This window comes from Antechinus flavipes, chromosome 3 (genome assembly GCF_016432865.1).
Source record: "Antechinus flavipes isolate AdamAnt ecotype Samford, QLD, Australia chromosome 3, AdamAnt_v2, whole genome shotgun sequence".
In the NCBI taxonomy this organism is placed as follows: Eukaryota; Metazoa; Chordata; class Mammalia; order Dasyuromorphia; family Dasyuridae; genus Antechinus; species Antechinus flavipes.
This window is the reverse complement of record NC_067400.1, coordinates 284,453,566-284,478,231: the sequence shown is the minus strand read 5'-3', so window position 1 is coordinate 284,478,231 and position 24,666 is coordinate 284,453,566. Positions and strand designations below refer to the sequence as shown.

Sequence of the window (24,666 nt, the reverse complement as noted above, 5' to 3'; positions counted from 1 at the left end):
GAACACAATTCTAACATACTTGAACACAAATAAAATTAAATCTAAACAGTTGGAAAAATATCAGTTACTCTTGGGTAGGTTGAGCTAATATATTTAAAATGACAGTTCTACCTAAATTAATCTTCTTATTCAGTGCCATGCCAATCAAATTGCCTTTAAAAAATTGCTTTAAAGAACTAAAAAAAAATAACAAAATTCATCAGGAAGAATAAAAGGTCAAGAATATCAAGAGAACTAATGGGAAAAATGCAAAGGAAGGTGGCATAGCCATATCAGACTTAAAATTATATTACATTAAACCTACTGTATAATGGGTACATGGGTATTCAATAAAGACTTGTTAGTTAATTCATTGGGAGTGATATGGGAGTGATTTTGGTATTTTGGTAAAACATCCTGAGACTTTAGATTATAAGTAAATTTCTATAATTAAACCAAATCCTAGGTATCAGTCCTATTTATCAATTAGAAAAATGGACATATACCTCATAATATTAATAAACTATCAAAACTAGACTGTAAAAAATCATTAAGCTAAAATATAAATTATGATATAGCAACTCTAGAAGTCATTTAGTTCTTTTAACTCATAAAAACCCTTTCTCTTTTCAATCTTTAAGAAGTTTATTATAGATGTGTTTTTCATGTAACTGATTATATCTCTCTGTAGTGTACAAAAGGCTTGATGGGACAGTTGAATGTTGCAATAACAACAGCCTCACCGATATCTGCTTTTCCTACAGTAATAATGTGGATTCTCATTTGGTAAGTAATCCCTGGAGTGGACTGATAAATATCTTAGCAGAAACAGAACAAGGAAAAACAAAATTTGAACCAAGTGTTCAAAAAGACCTAAAGTAATGACTATTACAATGGAAAAACTAATGAAAGATATGATTATTTTAAAATGTGTCACCTTCATCAAAAAGAATATCTTGTTGAATATTGCCTTGTTGAAGAATGCAAGTAACTCCAACTCTTCAAAAATTTGTCAATGGAGCCCAAACTCAGTCCAGACTTATTAAGCTAAAAAAGTATCCAAGTTCAGCCTTGATGATAGAGAACCAGCCTGCCTAAATTTAGAGTTGTTGCTCACTGAAAAGCTGCCCGACTACCAGTAAAATGATTTTTTTTTTTTTTTTTTTTGCCATAGCATCTTATGAAACCATCTACAAAGTAGAGGTAGTGATCTACACTGATGGAGAAAATATCCATCCAGATGAAATCATGGATCTTTGGGAATGTTTAAAGGATAAAATGAACATGAAGAATTAAAATAGAATTTTTATTGCTATTACTTCATTTTTGTCACTTAATATTTAGTCAAAAATCCAGCACTCTTTGAACTATACCATATTTTAATTGGATGTTAATTTTGAGCTTCAGGGGTATCAGAAATATTTTTGTGCTATGCAGTATTACACAATGCTGATGCAATGTATAAGTGTCTTTGGCCATCTAAGACTTGAATGTAAACAGATCCCAGTGCCTTGGGACAGAAGTGTTTCAGGAGCAACACTCCCAAGTAGGCAAAGAACAAATTAAAATGTGATTATTTAACAAAATAAATTTAAAATACAGCAAAATATGATAATATGTGGTTTTCTAAGTTTAATGTTCAACTCAGATGGATCCTTGTATACAATTTAGTGACCTGTTTCTATTTGAGTTTGACATCACTTGTCTTAGAAGACCTGAATAAATAATCCAATAAATAAGGTATGGAGCTGGGATATGGTCTTGGAGACCCTAGACAGCCACTGTACTAAAATATGACTGACATGGTTCCCTAGTCCCATGTTTGTAAAAATACATTCCTGGATAAAATATAGTGTGCTGCTTTAGAGAAAACTAGAAAGGGAAGGAATGACAAGCATCCAAGCTTCTATCACCTCCACAGATGCATAACATTGCATGATTTAGTAGCTATTCTTTCTAAATTATATTGTGACTGAAATCTTTGATCACCTTATACTCAAACTTCTGGTGATAAATATCTCTGAACTTAACTAATCTGGTGCTAATTTGACAGACAGTGTTCTCTGCCTTACCAAGGCTTTGATTGGCAAAGAACATACTCACATTAAATACCAATTTATTTTACCAAAATGTTTCTATATAGGCCAGATTTGCGATTTCAGAACTTCAAAATTGCCACTCCTTTTTTTAATTCCCTTATTTAACAGATAGTTTAACTGATACCAAGAGGAAAAAAGTACTGGTTAATAATGATGATGTCTTTAATAAGAGGATTCCCCATAATTAGGTACATAATGGTACCATTCTATTTTTATGAAATGAGTTTGCTTTACAGATTCTGAAGCATTTAGGTTAAAATAGTTATGGTATAAAAGACATTATCAAATGTATAAGTATCACCACTGAAACAAGATAAATTGGTCAGATATGAAGAATGAAAGATAGCTACAGTGATACAATTGTATCTTTAGGGTACTAAAAGAATCTGAAGATTTTTCCTATGTGTTAGGTAGAGCTTCTATGAAAGGCACAGCATAAAAAACCTGAACAAGTGCCTAGACCTATGCAATCACAAATTCTTAAAAAGCAGAAGCTCTTAATCTGGGGGTCTACAGAACCCCAAGCAGTCCATAGATATCAGGTAGTTTGTGAACTTGGATATGAAAAAAAAAATTACATTTTTATTTTTATTAATCTTTTATTGAAATATAGTATTCCTTCAGTTGTGAATTTTTTTAAAAAATGGCCATGATTTTAACAGAATTACAAAGGGGCCTATACTTGCCTCTCAACAATGAGGTAGTTCAAAGCAATTCCAATAAACTTGATGGAAAGTGCTATCTGCATCCAGAGAAGGAACTATGGAGACTGAATGTGGATCAGAGCATAGTATTTTCACTGTTTGTTATTGTTCTTTGTTTGCCAGTTGCTTTTTTTTTCCCCTTTTTCCTTTCCTTTTTCTTTCATGGCATGACAAATATGGAAATTTCTTTAGGAGAGTTGCACATGTTTAACCTATATTTAATTACTTCCTATCTTGGGGAGGAGAGAAAGAGGAAGAAAAATTTGGAATACAAGATTTTGCAAAGATGAATGTTGAAAACTATCTTTGCCTCTATCTTATTTGGAAAAATTGGACTACTATTGAAAAAAGAAACAAAGGAGCCTGTGACACAAAAGAGTATCAAAATAAGAGACGTGCTATATTATCTAGTATGAGAAAATATAACTTGCTACATTTTTTCTGAAAATGAATCACTTTTGTTTTTATAACAAGACATAATTGGTATGGTTATGACTCATACCTAAAATATAATGCTTTTGATTTTATGACTAATTAAAATTTTATTTCTAGCATGCCTGTCTACCAGCCCGGAAAACAATTGAAGCCAATCAAGTTTGTCGAAGTAATGCAGATTGTCAAAAGGACTTTATTTCAAGTTTATGTGTAATACCATCTTTGGAAAATCAAACTCGATTAATAAGGGTGAAACACTCATCTCAGATTGACATGCTGTTTGTAGGACATCCACTGCATCTTCAGTATACAGGTTAGTAATTATTATGTTAGGACCTTGGAGAATCTCTGAAATCCTAAATACTCTTGGAAAATCTTTTGCACCAATTCTATTCTAAAGTGAACACATTTTTTTTGTTCAAAGGTCCTCTGAGAATGTACTCAAAGCAAGCCAAACTAAACATAGGTGACCCAACCAAAGCATTCTTAGAATGTTTGCCTGGCTATTCTTCTCTGGGTCCTTGGACTATATATAATAGTGAAGAGGGGAGAAAAAAAATCTTCCTCTTTTCACCAGCTGTAGCTCTCCTATATGTCCATTTCAAATACAGAGTCTTTTGTGTTAGCTGGCAGTGTGGGACAGTCACCAGTTCAATTTGTTCCCCCAGGGACCTCTCAGAGCCACTTAAGAAACTAGTACATAGAACAGGATAACACTGTGAGTACAAAAATCAAACAGACTTAATTTATGGAGCTTTACATTCTGTTAAGAGAGAGAACATGTCTCTCAAAAGGTATGAAACAATCTGCCTCAAAAGAAATTTATGCAAAGTTAACATATGGGAATTTTGGAGAGGGGCACTAGCACTGGTACATGCAGAATAAGCCTCATAATGTTTTAATTCAACTTTAAAGGGGCTCTTAAGAGGCAAAAATTAAGAGGAAGGATAGCATTACTATCATAGAGGAGAGTTTTTACAAAGTCATGGAGACAGAAACTAGGGCACCACCACCTAAGGAAAGAAAACTTATAAGAATGAAATTCTGAAGACGCAAAGGAAAACCACTCTGATGTAGAGGAAAAGGGTGAGGTGTCCAGAGAGAGCCATGTATGTATGCAAGGCACTCAGCAATCAGTTGAGATTTGTTTCCATTTCCTTAGGTCTCCCACCTAGCAGCTCATGGGGTCATAGCTTTAGAACTAGAAAGATCTTGGGTGAGGAAAACGAGACTCAGAGAGTCAAATAAATTATTGAAAGTTACACTGGAAAAGACAGAATCAAGATTTGAACCCAAGTCTTTTGATTCCGAATCCATTTCTTTTTTTCCATTGTAGTGCTGTAAGAAAATTCTTCGGTAACTTCCATCATTAAATACCTGAGAGGTTCTCAAAGGCAAACCAACTTTTTCATTCATTTATCACTCTAATGTAGCATGATCAGATCTATGGTTTGTTTATTTTATAATTAAGTTCTACTGATGCCATTTGTCCATACTTCCTGGTAGTTTCCAAAGTAAAAAGCTCTTCCCTATCTAGATCAAATCCTTTCTTAAAGAAAAAATTAGCAAAGAAACCAATTATGATGACCCTATTTGTATATAGCCTGAGTGCTGTGAGGAAAGACATTCTAAACTGTTAATTGGTTTTCTCATTATTAGTCCTACTTTTTGATAGTGATAAGATCATTTACATTATTGCAATCCTTGTATATATTGTTCTTTTGAATCTGCTTTTTTCACTCTGCACTATTTTCTCTACTTTTTCCATATTTCTTTGAATTCCTCATATTCATCATTTTACTTCACAGTAATAAATAATATCCAAATTATGGTTTTGAGGATTGTTTTTCTCCTATCAAAGATCATCTACTTTCTAGTTCTTTAGAACCTAAAAGAATGACATGTGTTGGACCTTTGGTTCTATCTTTGACTTCTTGAGGTAGCTTGACATTACTGGTTCAGATGTTGTAGATGGTTTCAGATATTTGTTTTAGGAATTAAGATTGATGTAGTAGGAAGGTTTTTAACTTCTTTCAGTCTCCTAAGATTGCCAGTGATTTCTTAACTGCTGTATTCAAGGTGTCCTTTTTAAAGATTTCATTCAACGCAACTTTTCTGAAGCTTTTGAATACCCTCTCTTCTTGGGTATGCTTTCCTTGTTTATATTTTGTTAAACTGACTTTTCTTGATCCTACTCTTGTATAACCATAGTTTCTCAGTCTCTCTTTTTGGCTCATTATCAATCTGCTATCCATTAAGATGGGACACTTACCTACAGCTCCTTCCTGAGCTCATTTCTCATGGTTTTCTACATTTTTGGTTATCTTACCATCTTCCATCAGCTGAATTATTAGTTCCCATCTAGATGATTGCCAAATCTATATGCCTAATCCTATCTTTCTCCTGATCTTCATTTCTGCATCCCAACTGTTTGTTGGATATTTCCACTTAGATATCCCTTTGCAAGTATCTTAAACCCCAGCAAATCCAAAATGGAACTCAAAATGATCCAAAGCTGGAGGGGGTAGCTAGGACAATGAGTCAATTTCCAAAAAGATCATGAGAGGCTAGAACTTTAGAATGAATCAAGTAAAATGTAATTCAACAGAGATTTTATTGAATCTTATATGTAGATTTTTTTTTAAATCAACTTAATTGATTAGGCATTATTTGATAGCATTTTGAATATTATCTGGTAGTCTCAGTGAGCTGCAAACTAACATGAGGCAATCAGCATTGTGATATGAAAGAAAGCTAATGAAATTTGGGGTTGTATTAAGAGAGTTATAACTTCCAGAAACAAAGTGATAATACTTTCATACTCTGTCCATGTCAGAGTTTATCTGAAGTTCTGTTTTCAATTTGGGACACATGGTTTAAGAAAGACATTATTTAGCTAAAGTGTTCAGAGGAAGTCAACCAGGATGGTATTGGATCTTGAATTCATAAAATGAATATGAGTTGAAGGAACTGGGAATATAGCCTGGAGAAGAGGTGACATTGATGAAACATGATAGATAGCTATCTTCAAGTATTTGGAGGATTGTCATGTGGGAGAATGATTAGACTATTCTTTTTGACTCTACTGATATAATCAGGAATAGTACTTTGAAATTGCAAAGGTATATATAGGCTTGGTTTGAAGAAAAACATTTCCCAACAATTGCCTTGAAATGAAAGAACTTCTTTATCAGCTTTTAAAAAGAAACCTAAAAGCAAAGTTTAAATGACCAGATTGTGATAGTGAGGATTCCTTTTCAACTATAAATTGGATTAGAATGTCACTGAACTCTGTTTCAACTCTAACATTTGATATTTTAATTCATTATATTTCCTTGAAACCAATACTTCCTCCAGTTTTCTTTATTTTTGTAGAACAGTGATCTCTAAAGTAGGGCTTATGACTTGACACCATGGAGTATATTATCACCAATGAGTATCATTATCCAATGTGTATAAACACCCAATGCAGTGTATCATCAATCAATCAGTAAGAGAAAGTGTCTCATCTCACTCTCCTTGAGATGTGTAATTGTGGGACTTGTTTCTAACACAGCCAACTCCTTCCTCAACTATTCAAGTTCCCAACTCCTCATCCCATGCTGGACATTGGCCAGGGCAAGTATAACCTATTACTCAGGAAGCCACAAACACAGCTATACAGTGTTGAGAAAATTCCAAAAGCACATAACTACCCCCTCTGCCTACTGTATCACCTCATGACTGTCTTAAATAAGACCTTCTGGGAAAAGATCAATGAGGAAGAAAGGGCCCTGCCTGTCCCTCCTTCTTACTTTTTCTGTGAAATAAAGTAAGTCACTCAGGATGATTCATAGACAGACAGATTGTAATCTATATCATCCATCTCATTACATTATCTTTATTCCCAAACCCACCCCTTGATCAAATTTTCTGTTATTCTTCAGGGCACTGTTTTGTTCCATTCTTCAGGTTCACAACAACCTCATTGTCATTTTAACTTCTCATTTTCCCTTACCCCAGAGAATCAATCACTTGTCAGACCTGTTATTTTATAATATTGTGTGTGTGTGTGTGTGTATACACACCCTTCTTTCTACTCATATATATATCACCCTTATTTGGGTTCTCATCACTTCACACCTGGAATATACTGTAGTCTTTAAAAAAAATTACACATATATACATATATAGAGTTAATATATATAGTTAAATATTTCCCGATTACATGTAGAAATTTTTTTTTTACATTTTTAAAAATAAACTTCCAAATTTGCTCTTTTCTTCCCCTTCCTTGAGAAATCAAGCAATTTGATATCAATTATACATGTAAAGTGATGTTACAAAAGAAAGCCTAGGGGGAAAAAAAAATCACAAGAAAAATAAAGTAAAAATGTAATTCTTCAGCCTGTATTCAGAGTTCATCATTTCTTTCTCTGAAGTGGATAACAGTTTTCATCACAAGTCCTTTGGAATTGTTTTGGATCTTTGACTTGATCAGAGGTAGCCAAGTCTTTTGTTACTGATCATCCTCACAATATTGCTATTACTATTTAAATGTTCTCTTGGTTCTGTGCTATAACCTTTTTCCCCCTTTTATGATTTCTTTTTTTAAATTTTTTTTTTATTTACAAAACATGTATGGGTAATTTTTCATCATTGACCCTTGTGAAACCTTCTGTTCCAACTTTTCCCCTCCTTCCCTCTCACACCCTTCCCTAGATGGCAGGTAGTCAAATACATGATAAATATGTTAAAGTATATGTTAAATACAATATATGGATACCTATTTATATAGTTATCTTGCTGCAGAATAAAAATCAGATTTAGAAAGAATGTAAAAATAACCTGAGAAGGAAAGTAAAAATGCAAGCAGACAATAGCAGATAGAGTAGAAATGCTATGTTATGGTCCACCCTCATTTCCCATAGTTCTTTCACTGGGTGTAGCTGGTTCTCTTCATTACTTAATAATTGGAACTGATTTGGATCCTCTCATTGTTAAAGATAGCCACTTCCATCAGAATTGACCCTCATATAGTATTGTTGTTGAAATGTATAATGATCTCCTAGTTCTGCTCATTTCACTTAGCATCAGTTCATGTAAGTCTCTCTAGGCCTTTCTGAAATTATCCTGCTGGTCATTTCTTACTGAATAATAATATTCTATAACATTCATATGCCATAATTTAGTTAGCCATTCTCCAATTGATGAACATCCATTCAATTTCCAGTTTCTAATCACTAAAAAAGGGCTGCCACAAACATTTTTGCATATGTGGTCCCTTTCCTTTTTTTAAGATCTCTTTGGGGCATAAGCCCAATAGTAACACTGCTGGATAAAAGGGTATTGTGCTATAACCTTTTAATTGATTTCCCAACTTATTTTCTCTCCTTTCTCTAATCCATCTTTCACATAGCACCTAACTAAATATTTCTGAAACATTTGCCTAACAATGTCAGTCCCCTACTCAAAAATCTTAAATGGTTGCTTATGTCTAGGATAAAATACAAATTTCTCTGCCAAACACATTTAAAACTCTCCACAGGCTTATTCTTACTTTTATAATAGACATTTTATATTATTCTCTTTCATTCACTTCATGTTTTTATTCCAGATCAATTATAAATGTGTCATCTCCTATCTTTATTCCCAGCCTCTGGAATGTATTTCTCATCATTCCCTCTTATAATCCTTGTCTTTCTTTAGGCTTAATTCTCTTATCAACTTAACTGTTGCTATCCCCCCAAAAGGGCAGCTGGATGACTTAATGATAGAATACTGGGCCTGAAGTCTGGAAGACTCATGTTCCTGAGTTCAAATCTGGTCTCAGATACTTAGTAGTTGTGTAACCCTGAACTAGGTACTTAATACTGTATTGTTTGCCTCAGTTTCCTCATTTGTAAAATGAGGTGGAGAAGGAGACACACCAGTATCTTTGCCAAGAAAACCCCAAATAGGGTTATAAGGAGTCAGACACAACTGAATATCCAAAACCCATCTCCCTCCTGAAATTACTCTGTATGCACTTGTTTACATACATGTTTTATCTCCCTCCCAGCATGACATAAACTCCTCTAGGGCAAAGATTCTTAGTTTTGTCTTTGTATCTGGCACCTAGCACAATACTTTGCACATGCTTTAATAAATATTGTTGAATTGGGTTAAATTTTTTAAAGATGGTGTACTGAAAATAGAAGCCAGGACGGACATGAATATATAAGAATAGCATGGTCCTTTAAGAATAATGTGGAGAGCTAAATGTCAGAATGATTTGCACCTGTTGAAGAAAGCTAAGAAAAAGATATGGATATTATAAAAGGAATAACATTCATTTTTGGTGTCTGGTTTCTGGCATTTTTAAAAATCACATCCAGTATACACAAGCTTTATCCCAATTCTCTCCTCAAATAGGATTGTATGTTGGGAATTATACCTTGTGTTCTACTACTCTGTATTACTCCAAAGCAACACCCTAAGAAAATGGGATTCTTTTCTTTTTTCCTATTTCTATTAAAACTCCTAACCTTCCTAGGTATATTTGAAGAACTTCCTTTCATGATTTATTTTTGCCCAGTCTCTGATTGAGAGGCTGGAGATTACTAATCAACTTTGAGTAAATGTATATATCATTAAATATGTGCTATTTGATGACTCATTAATAACACTCATTATTACCATTTTCCTTTATTTTTTTAGTGAGCCTCAGCAGTTTCATCCCACGATTCAACTTTCTAAGCATTGATCTACCTGTGATAATGGAGACATTTTTCAAGTATCCTTTCAAGTATGTTATTTTATACAAAAGATTTGTATGACAAGTATGCTGCATAGAGTATGAACACAGAGTAGTTAGGCAACAGGGCATAGGACCAAAAATGCTCATTGGATTTGGGTCCCAATTTTATCAATTATGACATGTCATAAGGCAAGTCATATAACTTTTATAAACCTGTTTCTTTCTCTGTAAAGTGGGCAGGATAATACTTGCCTTTGTCACAAGGATCAACTGAGACCATGTGTATTGAAATGCTACCTCAATTTATATTTTTAATCTTTAAAAGTAAATAAAGAACTGACAGGAATCCCTGTGACGAAGGAAGTCACTTTAAAACTGGGAGGGATTAAAAGTCTGCTTGAATATAAAACAAGATTGCTAGGGAGAAAAATAAAGGATAAGGTATTTTGGAAATGTCTGAAAGACACTTAGAGTTGGCTGGATAGATAAATCAGAAACCTTTCAATTGATTTGGCTTATTGCTGCTTACCTCACATGGGTAAAGTATTTGTGTTGTTAACAAGAGCAGAGATATACTTTCTGCCCCCATTTGGGCCAGTTAATTTGTTGACTTTTTGTCATGGCTACAGACTGTCTGTAAACACAGCTTGCTCTTTGTCTTATCTGTGCCATTAAGGGGGAGCATGCTCTAAACAGGAGTGTTTAAGAAAAGAAGCAGAGTAGCATTGATCTGTTACCATTGCACTGCTTGAAAAATATATCCAATAATGCTGTGTAAAAATTATCCTGGCATGGATTCTGTCAATACAAAGTTATTATTAAATAAAATTTAAAAAAAAAAAAAGAAAGAAAAATATATCCAATCACATGATATATCAGTTAGACATCAGGGGGGGAGAATGAATACAGTACAATGTTTTAATAAGCTTGATGGCAACTAGAACATATGTTTTGAAAAGTGCATTAACTTATATTAGTTTGCTATTTAACTGTGTTTCTAATTTTAAAGGTTTAACAGAGAAATAAAAGGGGAAAAGCTAAATATACAGTTAATTCAAAAGGTGTCAAATTTGCCATCTTAATTTATATAGCTTCCATTATCCTAGCTGCCATAATTAAGAGAATTATTCTCTACACCCTGCCTCTAAGAAGTTAAATTGAATAATGTTCAAGAAACAAAAACTTTCATTTGTCCTATCATAACATACACAAGGTCAAAAAGTAGTTTTTTTTTACTTCCTCTCCCTCCCTAATTGTTCTCCTCTTTGTATCATTATAGTTAGAATTATACAGACTAATGATAAAGGAAGATATTTTATTACCTATGTCTTTAAGCTAATCATACTTTAAAGTATGTTCATTTGATTGTCAAAAAACACATAGCCTCTTTTGTATTGCAAAATCTTAGAAAAAAGTGATTTTTACTTTTAAGGAAGAAAGACTACTATAGTCTTAAATTCAGTGGTACTGAAAATTTTCCCTGAATTATGGTTTTCAATGGTAAACACATTGTTAGAACCTTGATTATTTTTTCTGCTTAACTACTGATAACCAGATACCTGATTTCACTCTCAGGAGCACTGGCTGTCATCAATGCTGTGCCCTGCTTTGCTTTAGATGGACAGTGGATGTTAAACTCTTTTCTTGAAGCCACCCTTAGTTCACTGATCATAGACAAACAAAATAGAGATTTGCTAGGATTTTTGATCTTGCTTGCTGGTAGTACACTTTTGGCTGCCAATGTGGCCCTGGGGCTCTGGATGGTGACAGCTCGATAATATATAGGAATATAGATGATATGTATAGATATCTATATCTGGACTGTGTCAACAAACTCTTTGAGTTATAATGTGCAAAAACAAAACCCAAACCCCATAAAATTTGTTGCTGATTTAAAAGAAAAATTTTTTTGCTTGTTTTGAAATATAAAAAACTTCATTAAATCTATTTCAATCAGCAACACTTAATGAGATGCTACTAAGCCTAGAGGTTTATGCTAGGTATTCTCCAAAATATCTTGTTACCCCACTAACAAAAGAAATAAGAAAGATCTGATCTCTGACCTCAAACTATTTCAGTCTGGTTATGATAACATGTACATTAATTTGGACTTTTTAAAGTTCATCTATAAAAATTGTAGTATAATATCTAAGCATTGTGTTATCTTGGGGTAAGGGAATGATTGAAGGTGAAGAGATGAATTTTATCAGATTTTTGAAGGAAGCAAGAGATATTTTGTAACCACATAGGAAAGCTGAGAATTTTCTAGGCTGGCCACAACTGAATCAGACCATCTTTGACCTTCACTGTTTTCAGTTTAGTGCTGTATTATGTGTCACAAGACAAAGCTTAGGTAATAAAGACAGATCTGGTCTCTGAGTCAGAAAGACTTGAGTGCAAATCTTGAATCTGCCATATAACTGGTTTTGTAACACTAGGCAAGACAATGTCTTAGTGCCCTATGTTAGTGTGCTAAGACTGAAAGTTGCAGAATTGTTATTGATTAACATTAGGAGAGGGAGTTTCCTCACCCTAAGTTTTCCACACCAATGCACCAACAGATCCAGACCAAAAATTTTGTTTCTTTAAAGCAGCTCTGATTAAACATTATTCTCTTGATAAAATTTTGTTTACATAGATGTGGTATTCAGAAATTTCCCTGAATTATTGTTCTGGGGTGTGTGTGTGTGTGTGTGTGTGTGTGTGTGTGTGTGTAAATTGACAACAAAAAAAGAAAACATCTAGACATTTTTCAGGCCCTGTCTGTGACTCTAAATATGCTTGGAGATTTTTTAATCTCTTCTACCTTTTTTAAGGTAGAAGCTGGGACCCACCACATCATGAGGTTTGCTTTCTAGCACTGTAATAGTAGGTAACTCTTGGATAAGGTATCATCTTATCTTTAAAAAACCGTTTTATTGGTGACTTTGTGCCACATTTTATCAGTCTGCCTTGACGGTGTTTTTGAACCTGCTACTCATAGTAAGGCTGCTCTATGGACATTATGTTCTTTCAGGGTCTTTCCTTTGCTGTGCCTGGCAAGTTTGGCTAGATTCTGGTTTTTCCCTAGAGTAAAGGCATTTGTAGCTACTTCACTTAGTCCTAGCCTTGGTGTCAGACTTCTACAACAGGAGCTACCTTTCCGAGGAGGCAGTTAAGTGGGAACATAGAAATGGGAATGGCATTCCATCCCAGCCTAAATGGATCTTTGAGTTTGATATCGAACACAAAGTAAAGTCTTAAGACTTTATTAGGGCATGATTTATCAGTATTATCTAAGCCATTCTGGAAACACATGGCCTCACAGCTACTAGATTTTACAAGAGGATTGTCTTTTCTCCCTAAAAGAGGGAGGGTTGATTAGTCACTTGGGAAGAGTTCTTCGAATCTACTCATCCCCTAGACACTAATAGTATGACCATTTGTCACAATATATGCATAGAATAAATTTCCCTACATTTTCTGTGGCCGTAATTATTACAGAGTTCTTGAGAGCAAGGGTTCTTTCTTGTTGTTCAAAATAACTTGATATTTACAGTTTCTTATATTTCTTGAATCCTTTCTTTGGTTTATTCAACATGGGTGAAATCCTTGACAACTGCAAGCCCTTCTCTTGGTTCCCAATTCTCCCCTTGAACATGATTCTCTCCTTGTTTTAGGCTGCCCTTCTTATCCTTTTTTTGGTCACAATCTACCCTGATAACCTGGAAAGTAGCTAAGGAAGGAAATGGTCCATGATTGGACCAGGTTTTTTATCTGTCATGAATATGTCAAAGTAGAAGTTCTGGTATCCTTTATAATGATTTTTTTCTGACAATCACCTGAGAAATCTAAGGAAAGGTCTTTTTAGTAGATTCTGGAAACAACTAAAGAATGCTTTAGAGAGGTTAATGCAAATTCAGAACCAAGCATTTAAGTATTATGTGAGTAATAGTCAGCCTCTTGAGATCTTCACAGAGTTCCATTGGTATAGAAGGCTTAAGCTAAAATGGGTATTATATGTAAGAACAGTGTTTTATGGAGACCTAGACGTCTATCTTTTATTGAAACAACCACACTGGTTCTATTACTCCAATAGGGAACAGTAATGAAAAGTTTTCTCAAATCTCCAAGGCACCATAAAATGCAAGGAAAAGAATTGCATCAAAAGACCCTGGATAAACTGGAGGACTAGAGAAATAAGATTTTTCAAATTTAAATAAAAACGAAGATGACGACTCCTCATAGTTATTGTGAGTATAATCATAGAATTATACACAGTTCCAGGAAAACATCCCTTGATGCCACTTAGAAAAACAGAAAACTAAAAAGAGATCATTTCTTTAGCTGTGGAATTTGTTTTATTAAGTGAGTTCACTAGTGAATTGTGTAAAGGGTGGTATTTGATAGAAATGTGTATGAGAAGATCATGATTAAAGAGAAATTTGTGAAGTAGGAAAACATACTTCTGTGTTTAAAATTGCAAGATATGTCTTTGTGCACAAGATGTAAAAATTATAGTTCTCATGTTACTTGTCTTATGGGATAATGTCCATTTTTTAATTGCTTAGCATGATTATGAAAATGAATTATTTTAGGGATAAAGAAAATTGTCATTGTGCTGCTATTTAATTTAAGCAAGGATTTCCAAACTCTGTAGTGTTCCAACTATGGTGCCATATTTATACCTTTTTTTTCTTTTTTCTTTAGAAAACATTATTTATATAAAAAATTAAAAATTTGTTTTCTGTAAAACATCTCCATTTATCAAAACATACTGAATTTTACCTTTCTGATACTATTTCTGTAGAAATTCTGTAGATGTTTGTAGAAATCATTACCTTATTCCAAACTGAAATGTGTGAACATATTACTTGTCAACTTGTTGAGCTGAGTCATCAGATTGCATGTGTTAAATGTCTACATGTTAGTAATACATAAGCTCCTAAAAAGCCTTTTGATCCTACTGTATTATATGTACAATGAAACCTTTTTCTTAAAAAAAAAAAAATAATAATATACATCTAGGCATGATAATGTATGCCTGTATTCCTTGCTTCTGGAAAAGGCTAAAGCTCAGAAGTTCTGAGCTGTAGTAGAGCCAAAGACTATCAGGTGTCTAAACTAAATATGATACCAACCTGATTAGCCCCTTTGAGAATAGAACTATAGGTTGTCTAAGCAGTGTCTAACTTGTCTCAAGTCAGAAACAGAGCAGGTTAAAGTTTCCATATTGATTAATAGTGAGAATAATCCATCAGTGGCTGCTGAATGTCCAGCTTGTACAAAATAAGGAGAGCCAGTTTCTCTTCTTCCCCTTAAAAAAAGTTATGCTTCAACTTGAAGACAACTTAATTGCTGGCAGCTGATGTTAATAAATAACAACATGAAATAAAATTTTCTACTTTATGTTTATACTGACTTGATTCTACTTCCTTTTGATCAAATTTTCTCTTTTGTTGATTTAATAATGTCTTAATTGCCTATAATACTTTAATATTTTTGTCTAAAATGAAAACATTCCTATTTAAAAACAATCACTGGTTCTCTGTTAACTTCAGAAATTTCTTGGTACAAACTCTGAAGCCCATTTTAAATTCTGTTCTTTTGCAGTAACTACTTTTATGTGTATGGTGATGTATTTAACCTTTAGATATAACAATATTTTATTTGCATATAAAAATAATTTTAAAAAAATATTTACATCAATTAACTTTTTTAAATGTTTCAGTTTTTTAGGGATTTTCAGGAAAAAGATATTAGCTATTTGTTTTATGTTGTATCAATTTCTTAAACCCCCACATATAATATTTCTTTCAAAAAGTTTTCCACCCAAGCTTTGCCTATATTTCATAAAGCCCAGTAAGTTGTACTTATCAAAACAGATTAGAAACAGTTGTAATTTTGCTTTGTGCAACTGGGACAATTGGCTAGGGAAGTTTTCATACCTGAAATATTTTATTTTATTGTAATAAATGATGATTGTTTTCTGCTCTAGGCTTTTATATTCTGAGCCCTTTTCAAGTGTGAGCTCTATGTTTATGATGGGACAGAAGAAGGAATAGGACTTCTCTAGTAAATGAAAGTTAAGTAAGAAAGAAAATCAAAATGTAATTTTTGATACTCGAAGTTTTTTTTTTTTTTTTTTTTCCCATCTTGCTTGGATTAAGTAGAGAGTCTGTTTCTTTCCAGACTGTTAGCTTGCTGATGAATTAAATACGTTCATCATTTCAAAAGAATAGGGAAAATCAAATAGGCTATGTGGTTACATTTTATTTACGAAACAATAAACCTATTTTAATCTATGTCTCTAAAATGTTTATTTTACTTGTGAGGCTTCACTCATTTGAATGATCCATTGTATATTTTATCAGAGCATGGCAAATGAATTCAATGAAAGGAAAACCTCTTTTTCTGACCTTATTAATGGTACAATAGGTTGTACTCCTTAGGGTGGAGATAGAGAAAAATGGATCCAGGAAGCTGCAACTCTAGTTACCCAGGTTCACTATTGTATAATTTACTTTAGTGTTAAGGGGGGGAGGGAGGGGAGAGAGAGGAGGAAAGGGAATGCCTTTATTTCATGATTCCCAGTTTCAGGAGATGATGAAAATTCTGTAATTTTCATGTTCAGCTGAGTTTCTTTGGTTCAACAGAATAATTGTGAAACATTTGCAAGTATTACTTTGTCTTAGAAATAGTTTTTGGCTAACTACTTCCCATGGAATATGTAGAATAGTTTTTTCCCCCAAGAAAATTGCCTTAATGCTTTTTTATATCACATTCATTTTCTTAAAAAAAAAAAAAAAAAAAAAAAAACTTAAATTCAATTTCATTTTTGTTCCCATCAAATTTATTTTCAAATATATACTTCTTTCCCTATCAGACTTTCATTGTAAAATACTATAAATAACATATTTGAATGGAAGAAATAAATAGGCACTTATTAAGCACCTATGTGTGCACTGTACTAATAAGCACTTCACAAATATTTCTATTTAATCATCATAGCAATTCTGGGAGGTAGTTAATATTATTATCTCCATTTTATAGTTGATGAAATTGAAGCAGACAAAGGTTAATTGACTTGCATAAGATCACTCATCTAATAAGTTGTTTCTGAAGTCAAATTTGAATTCAGGTCTTTTTGATTCCAGACTTGGTGCTCTATCCATTGTGCCCATCTAGGTGTCTCATCACTATAATCAATGAATACTTGATTTGGGTTTTTATTAATACTCTTATTTGTCTGTAGCCTGATTGATTTTGACTCCAGAATTTTTTTTTTAAAGCTCTAAGCCAACACTTACCTGGATTACCCTCTTTCAACAGACATTAATTTGTTTATTAAAGTACAGTCTGTGTACTCTAGGGATACCAAGAAAAAAAATAAAACAATCCCACCCACACAGCTTACAACTTGCTCTATGGTAAGTTACACAATATGTTCAGAAATACAGTTCAAGGTAGAATATGATAGGATCAAAGCAAAGAGCCAAAGTACTCCGGGAATATTGGAGAAGGAGTTGATCAGTTTAAAATTAGAAAGATCAGAAAAAGCTTGTTGGAGCAGATAATGCTTAAAATATTACCAAAACTGGGTCCTGAAACCAATTGTTCTTCATGGACAGACTATGACATGATCCAAATATGAAAGCATGTAGTCTATGGAATAATTGAAAATGTATTGGTAGGAAAAGACTTCTTGTCTAGGCAGACCATAGTTTATCAAAATGGACCTTTGTGCTGTTCTAAAGAACCAAATCATTATTAGGGATTATAAGAGAAATATGGTAGTTTTTCTCCTTTATCTATTGGAAATCTAAATTGAAATAAGAAAAAAGAAATTGAACTGTGTAAATTTTAAATTTTATGGGAATTCTCAAAAGAAAAGGTATTTTCATATTAAAGAAGTAAAAATACCAAAAATGTGAAGAGTCATTAGAAGAAAAGGGCCATAAACTTAAAAACTAGAGGAATGGCATCAGGTTTCTTATTGGCAAACCAAAAACTACATACCATGGTTAAAGATTAATAGGCATCCTTCAGGAAAAAAAATCAAAAGGAATAAATAAAAGAAATCTTTGTGCTGATGCAGCAGTTTCTAACATGTTAAAACCATGATGATTAACCATTGCTGGAGGAGAAGGGACATACTCCAGAATAAAATAACTAGAAAGGCCCAGCCTAGTATTACAGATTTTACATTTGAAAAAGAATGAGCAAGTAAAGAAAAATCTCAACATAAGAATTTAGATATGTCTCTATATTTGAAGTTTCACTTTCTTGTCAAAAGTTGTTTCTTTCAGCCCAATAGATTTGTTTAGTTTTTTTTTTTTTTTAAATAAGTCAACAAGTATTAAGAGCTTACTATGTGCTGACACTAAGCTAAGTACTCAGTAAACAAAGAAAGGCAAAACAGTTCCTAGGCAGTAAGTCAAAAAGTAAATAACTAGGTGCATACAGAATCATATAGGATAAAAGAAGATGAATCTCTGAAAAATAACAGCAACATGTATGGGGACTAAGGAAAGGTCTCTTGTAAAATATGGGACTTGAGCTGAATTTTAAAGGAATCTAAGTAAAAAGATTCCAAGGTAAATGGCAGGGTATTCCAGGTATAGAGAATAGTCAATGCAAGGCCAAGGGAGTCATCATTTTTTTAACCTGTGCCTTAATCCCTCCAGGAGTTTGCTCTCTGAAACAAATTAGTTTGATTCCTTTCTGTAAAAAATGTGTTAGTGAATGATGGCGAGTTAATTTGTTACTGAGTATTTTCATTTCCTACTATTTTCTTCCATTTCTATAACTTTCCTTTTTTCCATAGTCCTTTCCTTTCCCTTCATTCACTCTGGTTCAATGTCTTTCATTCCACTTGGAAGCTCTTTATTTTCTAAGGGGTATTTTCTGTATGTTTTACTAAAATGTTAGGTCTAAGTATTAAAATCTAACAAAAAATATATTCACTGTCTATACTTAAGGAAATGAAAAATATTCTTTCTCATATTGTAAAGAAACTTCACTTGGAAATTTTACCCCTTAACAGATAAAATAATTCTTGTGTAAGAGAGGTCTTATGTTTGAGGCTTTTCTGTTCAATTCATTTTTCTCTCAGTTTAGCATCTTAGAAATACATGGATTCTTCCCATCATACTTGGCAATAAAGTTTAAATCTTTTCACATATGTATTTTAACATTCTTATTGGCTCAGTTATAACTTTTTCCCCCAAGAAAACCTCAAATACTGTTACATACATATGGAAGAATATAACATCTAGTATTTTAAAATGTAGAAAACATTTAAATGATTTTTCCTTTAACCACATTTCATTGAAGTACAATAGAGATCGTTTCAAAAGATGTTGGGGTATTGTATTCTCAGTTATATACATATATATACATATGTCTCTGTGTGTATGTGTGTATATATATATATGCATATATATAATTAAATATGTATATAATTTCAATGTTATTAATTGGAAAATCTGCTTGCCTGCACATGCTTTGTGATTTTACCTTTCTCTGTGGATTGTCTGTCATTCATCTTAATTGTATAAAATCTATTTGTAGATGGTTCTCTAAAATAAGTATGTAATCTTTATCTTCAGCTATTTGGGTATTCTAATGAATAATTCTGAAATACTGCATTTCTGGATTACTGTCCCATACATGTATTGTTTATTTGTAAGTTTCAGAGAGTGATACATTCTGACAATGTTAAAACTAAGATAATTGAGTATATGTGTTTGAATTGTATTTGTTGCTATTTATTTTAGTATTTTTTCTACTTATAATAAATTTTCTATTTAAAATTCATTTGGGTTTTTATTTCTATCTAACGTCTTTGAGACAAATGTTGCTTATTTAAATTTTTTTAATTTACCCAATTCTAACCTCCCCCAAGAGTTAGTGTTTTATTGCTATCACTAAGAAGACTGGAGTCATAGAATATGAACTCCCTTACCATCTTTCCCCATCTTTTTCAAAGCCTTCACAGCATTGTCCCTCCTGGCCTCAGATAAAAAATATGCCTTATTTTTCAATAAGATGAATGCTCTCTGACTAAGTCTTTGATGCCATAGCCTCTAGTCCTGTGCTCCAAACATATTCAGTCCCCTCTCTACTGGTAACTTCCTTTTTTTGGCAATAAGCATTGCTTACGTATCCTCAATTTTTAAAAGGCCTTCACTGGATAATTGTGTCTCATCCAGTTGATGTCCCGTGTTCCTACCTGGCCTCCCCTTAACTGCTAAACTTTTTTAAAAGGTTTCTACCTCTAATGCCTCCCTTTCAACTCTATTGATTCTTCAACCTTTTACAATCTGCCTTTCCCCTTCTAGCTCCTTTTAAATAGTTCTTTCAAAAGTCATCAAAGACCTAATCACCAAAGCAGAGTCCTCATCCTCCTTGACTTACACTATTGATCACCTCTTCCTGGATGAGGCTGTCTCTCTTCCTCTGGCTGCAAAAACACATGACAATCCTGGTCCTCTTACCTTACACACTGTTCCATCTTTTTCTTAATGTTCTTCTGAGCCATTAATGGGACTGTTCTCTGGCTTTTCTCTCTCTCCTATCTCACTCCCAGTGGTTTCGATTGCCAATTCTATACAGTTGACTCCCAGATCCAGATCACCAGTTTCTCCTGAACTCCACTTAGTGCTCACTCATCACCTCCTCCTCCCAAAAAAAAAAAAAATACTATATATGTCCTCTGTATTTATTTATCTGTGAACATTCTACACACTCCCAGCAGAATATAAGCTCTGTGAGGGCAAAACTATCTCACTTTTCTATCTCTAGCACTTAACATTTATAAACCTGGCATATAGGAGATAGTGTAGTGAATAGAACACACCTCATTGAGTCAGGAGAACCCTAGTTCAAATCCTACCTCATTTGTTTACTAATCTATGTGACTCTGAGCAAGCCATTTCTATTCACCTCAGTTTCCTCATTTATAAATAGCATCTACCATTTGCTTTTTTGTGAGGATAAAGTGAAAAAGTATATGCAAAGCACTTTGCAAGTCTTAAAGTGTTTATAAATACTATCATTATAATTGCTGATTGACTGATTGTTAATCTCATTAATTATCACTATTATAACTCTCTGTATTTAGGGTACCTTTTCCTTTGGTTAACTCTATATTCATTAAAGCAAAAATTTGTACCTAAATTAATATCTCCCCTTGGGCAGCTAGGTAGCACAATAGTTAGAGCACCATCCCTGAAGACAGGAGGATCTGGGTTCAAAATAGTTTTCAGACACTTAACACTTCCTGGATGGTGACCCTGAGCAAGTCATTTAACCCCAATTGCCTCAGGAAAAAAATTAATATCTCCCCAAGCCTCATACAGCCTATGTGCTTGACATTAAATTTTCTATTTGGTTGAAAGCACAAATTATGGGGAACTAATCCCTCTAGCTTGATTACCATCATATCAATTTTTCATTACTAATGGGAGCTGATGGAGTACATTGTGAAAGGACAGGAAAAACTCAACATTGTTTGCCTTGAGCTAAAAAAGTTGGTGAAATTAAAGGGCCTGCAATGTGGGCTGTGAAGTATCTGAACTAATCAAAGATGCTATTTCCATCATTTTAAATGGAAAAAGTGAAGGACTAGAAGGTTTGGCTTACACCCTGTCAGCTGGGTGTGTAATAAACAAGCCATTTTAAGAATTACTTACTGAAATGCTCCTTAAGTTATGGAAAAGCATTTTTATATGGATTTTGTAGCTGACAGACAAAAGGAGATTCAATGACTAAAGTAAATTTAAATATAATTTTCAGAGGGCATTAAGTATATGCCAAAGTACAATGTTTCAAGAGCATAAACAAAAGTTCTTCCAATTCTCTGAGAAACTTTAAGTACTACAAAAATACATAAAACATACATATTTGCACTAATTATCTATTGAGACTTGGAGAGATTCCATTTTCTTATTGTCTGATCTTAAAAATGGAATGTGCATGTCGTAAACCCAGATCATATCACCCGTTTAGAAATGGAAATTAGGAAAGTGAAATAGATATCCATAAATGGAGATTTACTTCATAGACAACATGGTTTGAATATAGATATTACATATGTTGTTAGATACCTCTACCCAGAAAAATACTATTACTTAGGTTACTATTTTAACAAATTTCTTGTGAACATACTCATTGAACTTTAAATCTGTGATTCAAGGCAGATCTGGATTTAGAGTCAGGTGATAAAATTTCAAAGCCAACCTCTACTACTTAACGTCCTATACAACCTTGGACAAATACTTCAATTTCCTCATCTACAAAATGAGGGAATTAAAATAGATGACCTCTAAACTCTAGATCTAAATCTATGATTCTATAATTATAATGGAATTTGCCCTATGTTTAGGAAAAGTATATATAAATAGGGAGTTAGATGTTTGAATTACTGTAGTGAATCTATTCTGTGTTTACAAAATATTAGGCTGTATTCTTGTAATTCTTGAATGTTTTTCTTTATCATTGTTAAAATTTAATAATGAGTAGTTATCCCAGAGAATTTTTCATGATGCTCCTCTGAAGCATTAAGCTCAACATATAAGATTTTAGTTCCCTTTTCAGACAACTTGATTATTATGCTCAGTTATGTTGTGGTTCAGTCATTTCAGTCATGACCCAATTTGGACTTTTCTTGACAAAGATATTGGAGATACTGGAGTGGTTAGCCATTTCTTTTTCCAGCTTATTTTACAGATGAGGAAACTGTGACAAACAAGGTTAAGTAACTTGCCCAGTATCATACAGCTAGAAAATGTTTTAGGCCAGATTTGAATCCATGAAGATGAGTCTTCCTGGTTCCTGGCATTCACTGTGCCTCCTAGCCATCCTATGTTCAATTACCGGTACCATATTTTAGGAAGAACTTTGATAAACTAGAGACTATCTAGAAGAAAGTAACAGGATGGTAAAGGAATTTGATTCTTTAAGTAATTCTATTTATTTACTCTAAAGAAGAAGAGGAATATCTAAGCTGCCTTTAATCATTGGAAGGAGTGGGGCCAGGGGAGAGGGACAGTCAAAGAAGGATATAGAACAGATATTAAGTTTATTCTTTTGAGGCTTTAAAGGGCAGGATTAAGTGCAATGAGATGGAGGGAAGGCAAATCTAGACTTTGTGGAAAGAAAAGTTTGTTCCAGCAATTATAGTATTTAGAATTGGAATGGACAAATAAATGGGAGAGATTCTTCCTCCTTGGAGTTCTTGATAATCTTGGATTATCCTGACCTGAAGTCTTCAGACAAAAGTTGGATGACCAACCATTCTAATTCCATCAGAAATGGAATAATGATTAGATTGCTAGGCTCTATGAACCAACATTTACACTATCAAGTCCATGAGACATTGCTTTGTAGCTAAATTTATTATAAGAGAAATAAACATGCAGGTGGAATTCAAAACCAAAAGAGAGTTCACAATTTATATGGAAGTTTACATATTTATAATATTACAACAAAGGAAGAATAGAGGTACCAGAAAGCACCTCCTAAGAGGGAGTGTCAGGAGCAATAAGGGTAGAAAAAGGACAAAACCCCCTCCAGAAGGGGAAGAGTAAGGTGACAATAAAAGTGGCATTCTTTTCCCTTTGGAACTGTCAGATCATGAAGATAGAATGGTCTGCTTATCTACAAGGGTTTCAATTGTCCAAGTAATTTCTCAGTCTGGCACTGGCTGACTGGTGCTTGTTGTGACTCCCAAGGATACAGAAAGTCCGGTTTGGGAGGCAAACAAATTATATGGATTCAGGGGAGTACCACCACCACAAGGGCAGATACATAGGAATTGCTACCCCTTGTTCCTAGAACAATGCAATCCAAGTCAATCCAAATTTAATCCAAGTTCCTCTTAATGCAACCTAAGTTATGTTAACTAGACAGCCATATTCACACTGAATCTAAAATCATTAGAACCTCCAAAGTTTTTTTTCCAGTGAATTGTTATATAGCCACAGCTCCCCTGTATACTTAAGTTAATTGTTTAAACCCAAGTATAAGACTTGACATTTGTCCTTATTGAATTTCATCTTATTTGATTCTAGATCTTGACTCTATTAGTCTGTTGTCAGTTATCTCTTCAGCTTTGTGCCATCTGTAAATTTGATGATCATTCTTTTATATTTTTTATCTAAGTCACTAATACAATGTTAAACTGTACAAAGTTTAAATTAAACCAATAATGAGTAACCTTTAAATCCAATTCCCAATAATTTAGTTGCAATATCTTTTAATCCATATCCCTCCATCTTTTCCACAAGAAGAATATGAGATACTTTTACCTGAATAAATGTAGCCATAACATTCCTCTGATCAACCAATTGGTTACATTGTCGAGGAAGGAAATAAGGTTGATCTGGTATAACCAGTTCTGAGCAAAACTGCAATGGCTCTTTAGTAAATCACCTTTTCTTTCTAGATGTCTATTAATTATTTCTTTAATGATCTATTCTGGAATGGAGAGTCAAGTCAAGCTCACTGGCTTATAGTTTGCCAATTCTACTCTCTGTTCAAAGGTTCCCTTTTATGAAATTTATGAGATTTCACCCTTTTCCAGTCCTGAGGCACTTCTCACACTCTCTTTTTTCCAATTGTGTCTAATTTTTTGTTACCCCTTTTGGAGTTTCCTTGGCAAAGATACTGGAATGGTTTGCCTTTTCTTTCTCCAGCTCATTTTACAGATGAGGAACTGAGGCAGAATTAAGTGACTTGCCTAGGGTCA

General features: G+C 33.5%; 1 protein-coding gene across 1 annotated transcript in view; it reads left to right on the top strand.

Annotated features, from left to right (window-relative positions):
* Positions 1 to 19,733, top strand: part of MBTPS2 (membrane bound transcription factor peptidase, site 2) — a 50,397-nt gene extending 30,664 nt beyond the window's left edge. Inside the window, exons 8-11 of the mRNA XM_051985115.1 lie at positions 671 to 765; positions 3,335 to 3,530; positions 9,896 to 9,971; positions 11,491 to 19,733. Of these exons, the coding sequence (XP_051841075.1) occupies positions 671 to 765; positions 3,335 to 3,530; positions 9,896 to 9,971; positions 11,491 to 11,713 (590 nt within the window). The 3' untranslated portion in view covers positions 11,714 to 19,733. The remainder of the gene's footprint in view (positions 1 to 670; positions 766 to 3,334; positions 3,531 to 9,895; positions 9,972 to 11,490) is intronic.
* The last annotated feature ends 4,933 nt before the right edge of the window (positions 19,734 to 24,666 follow it).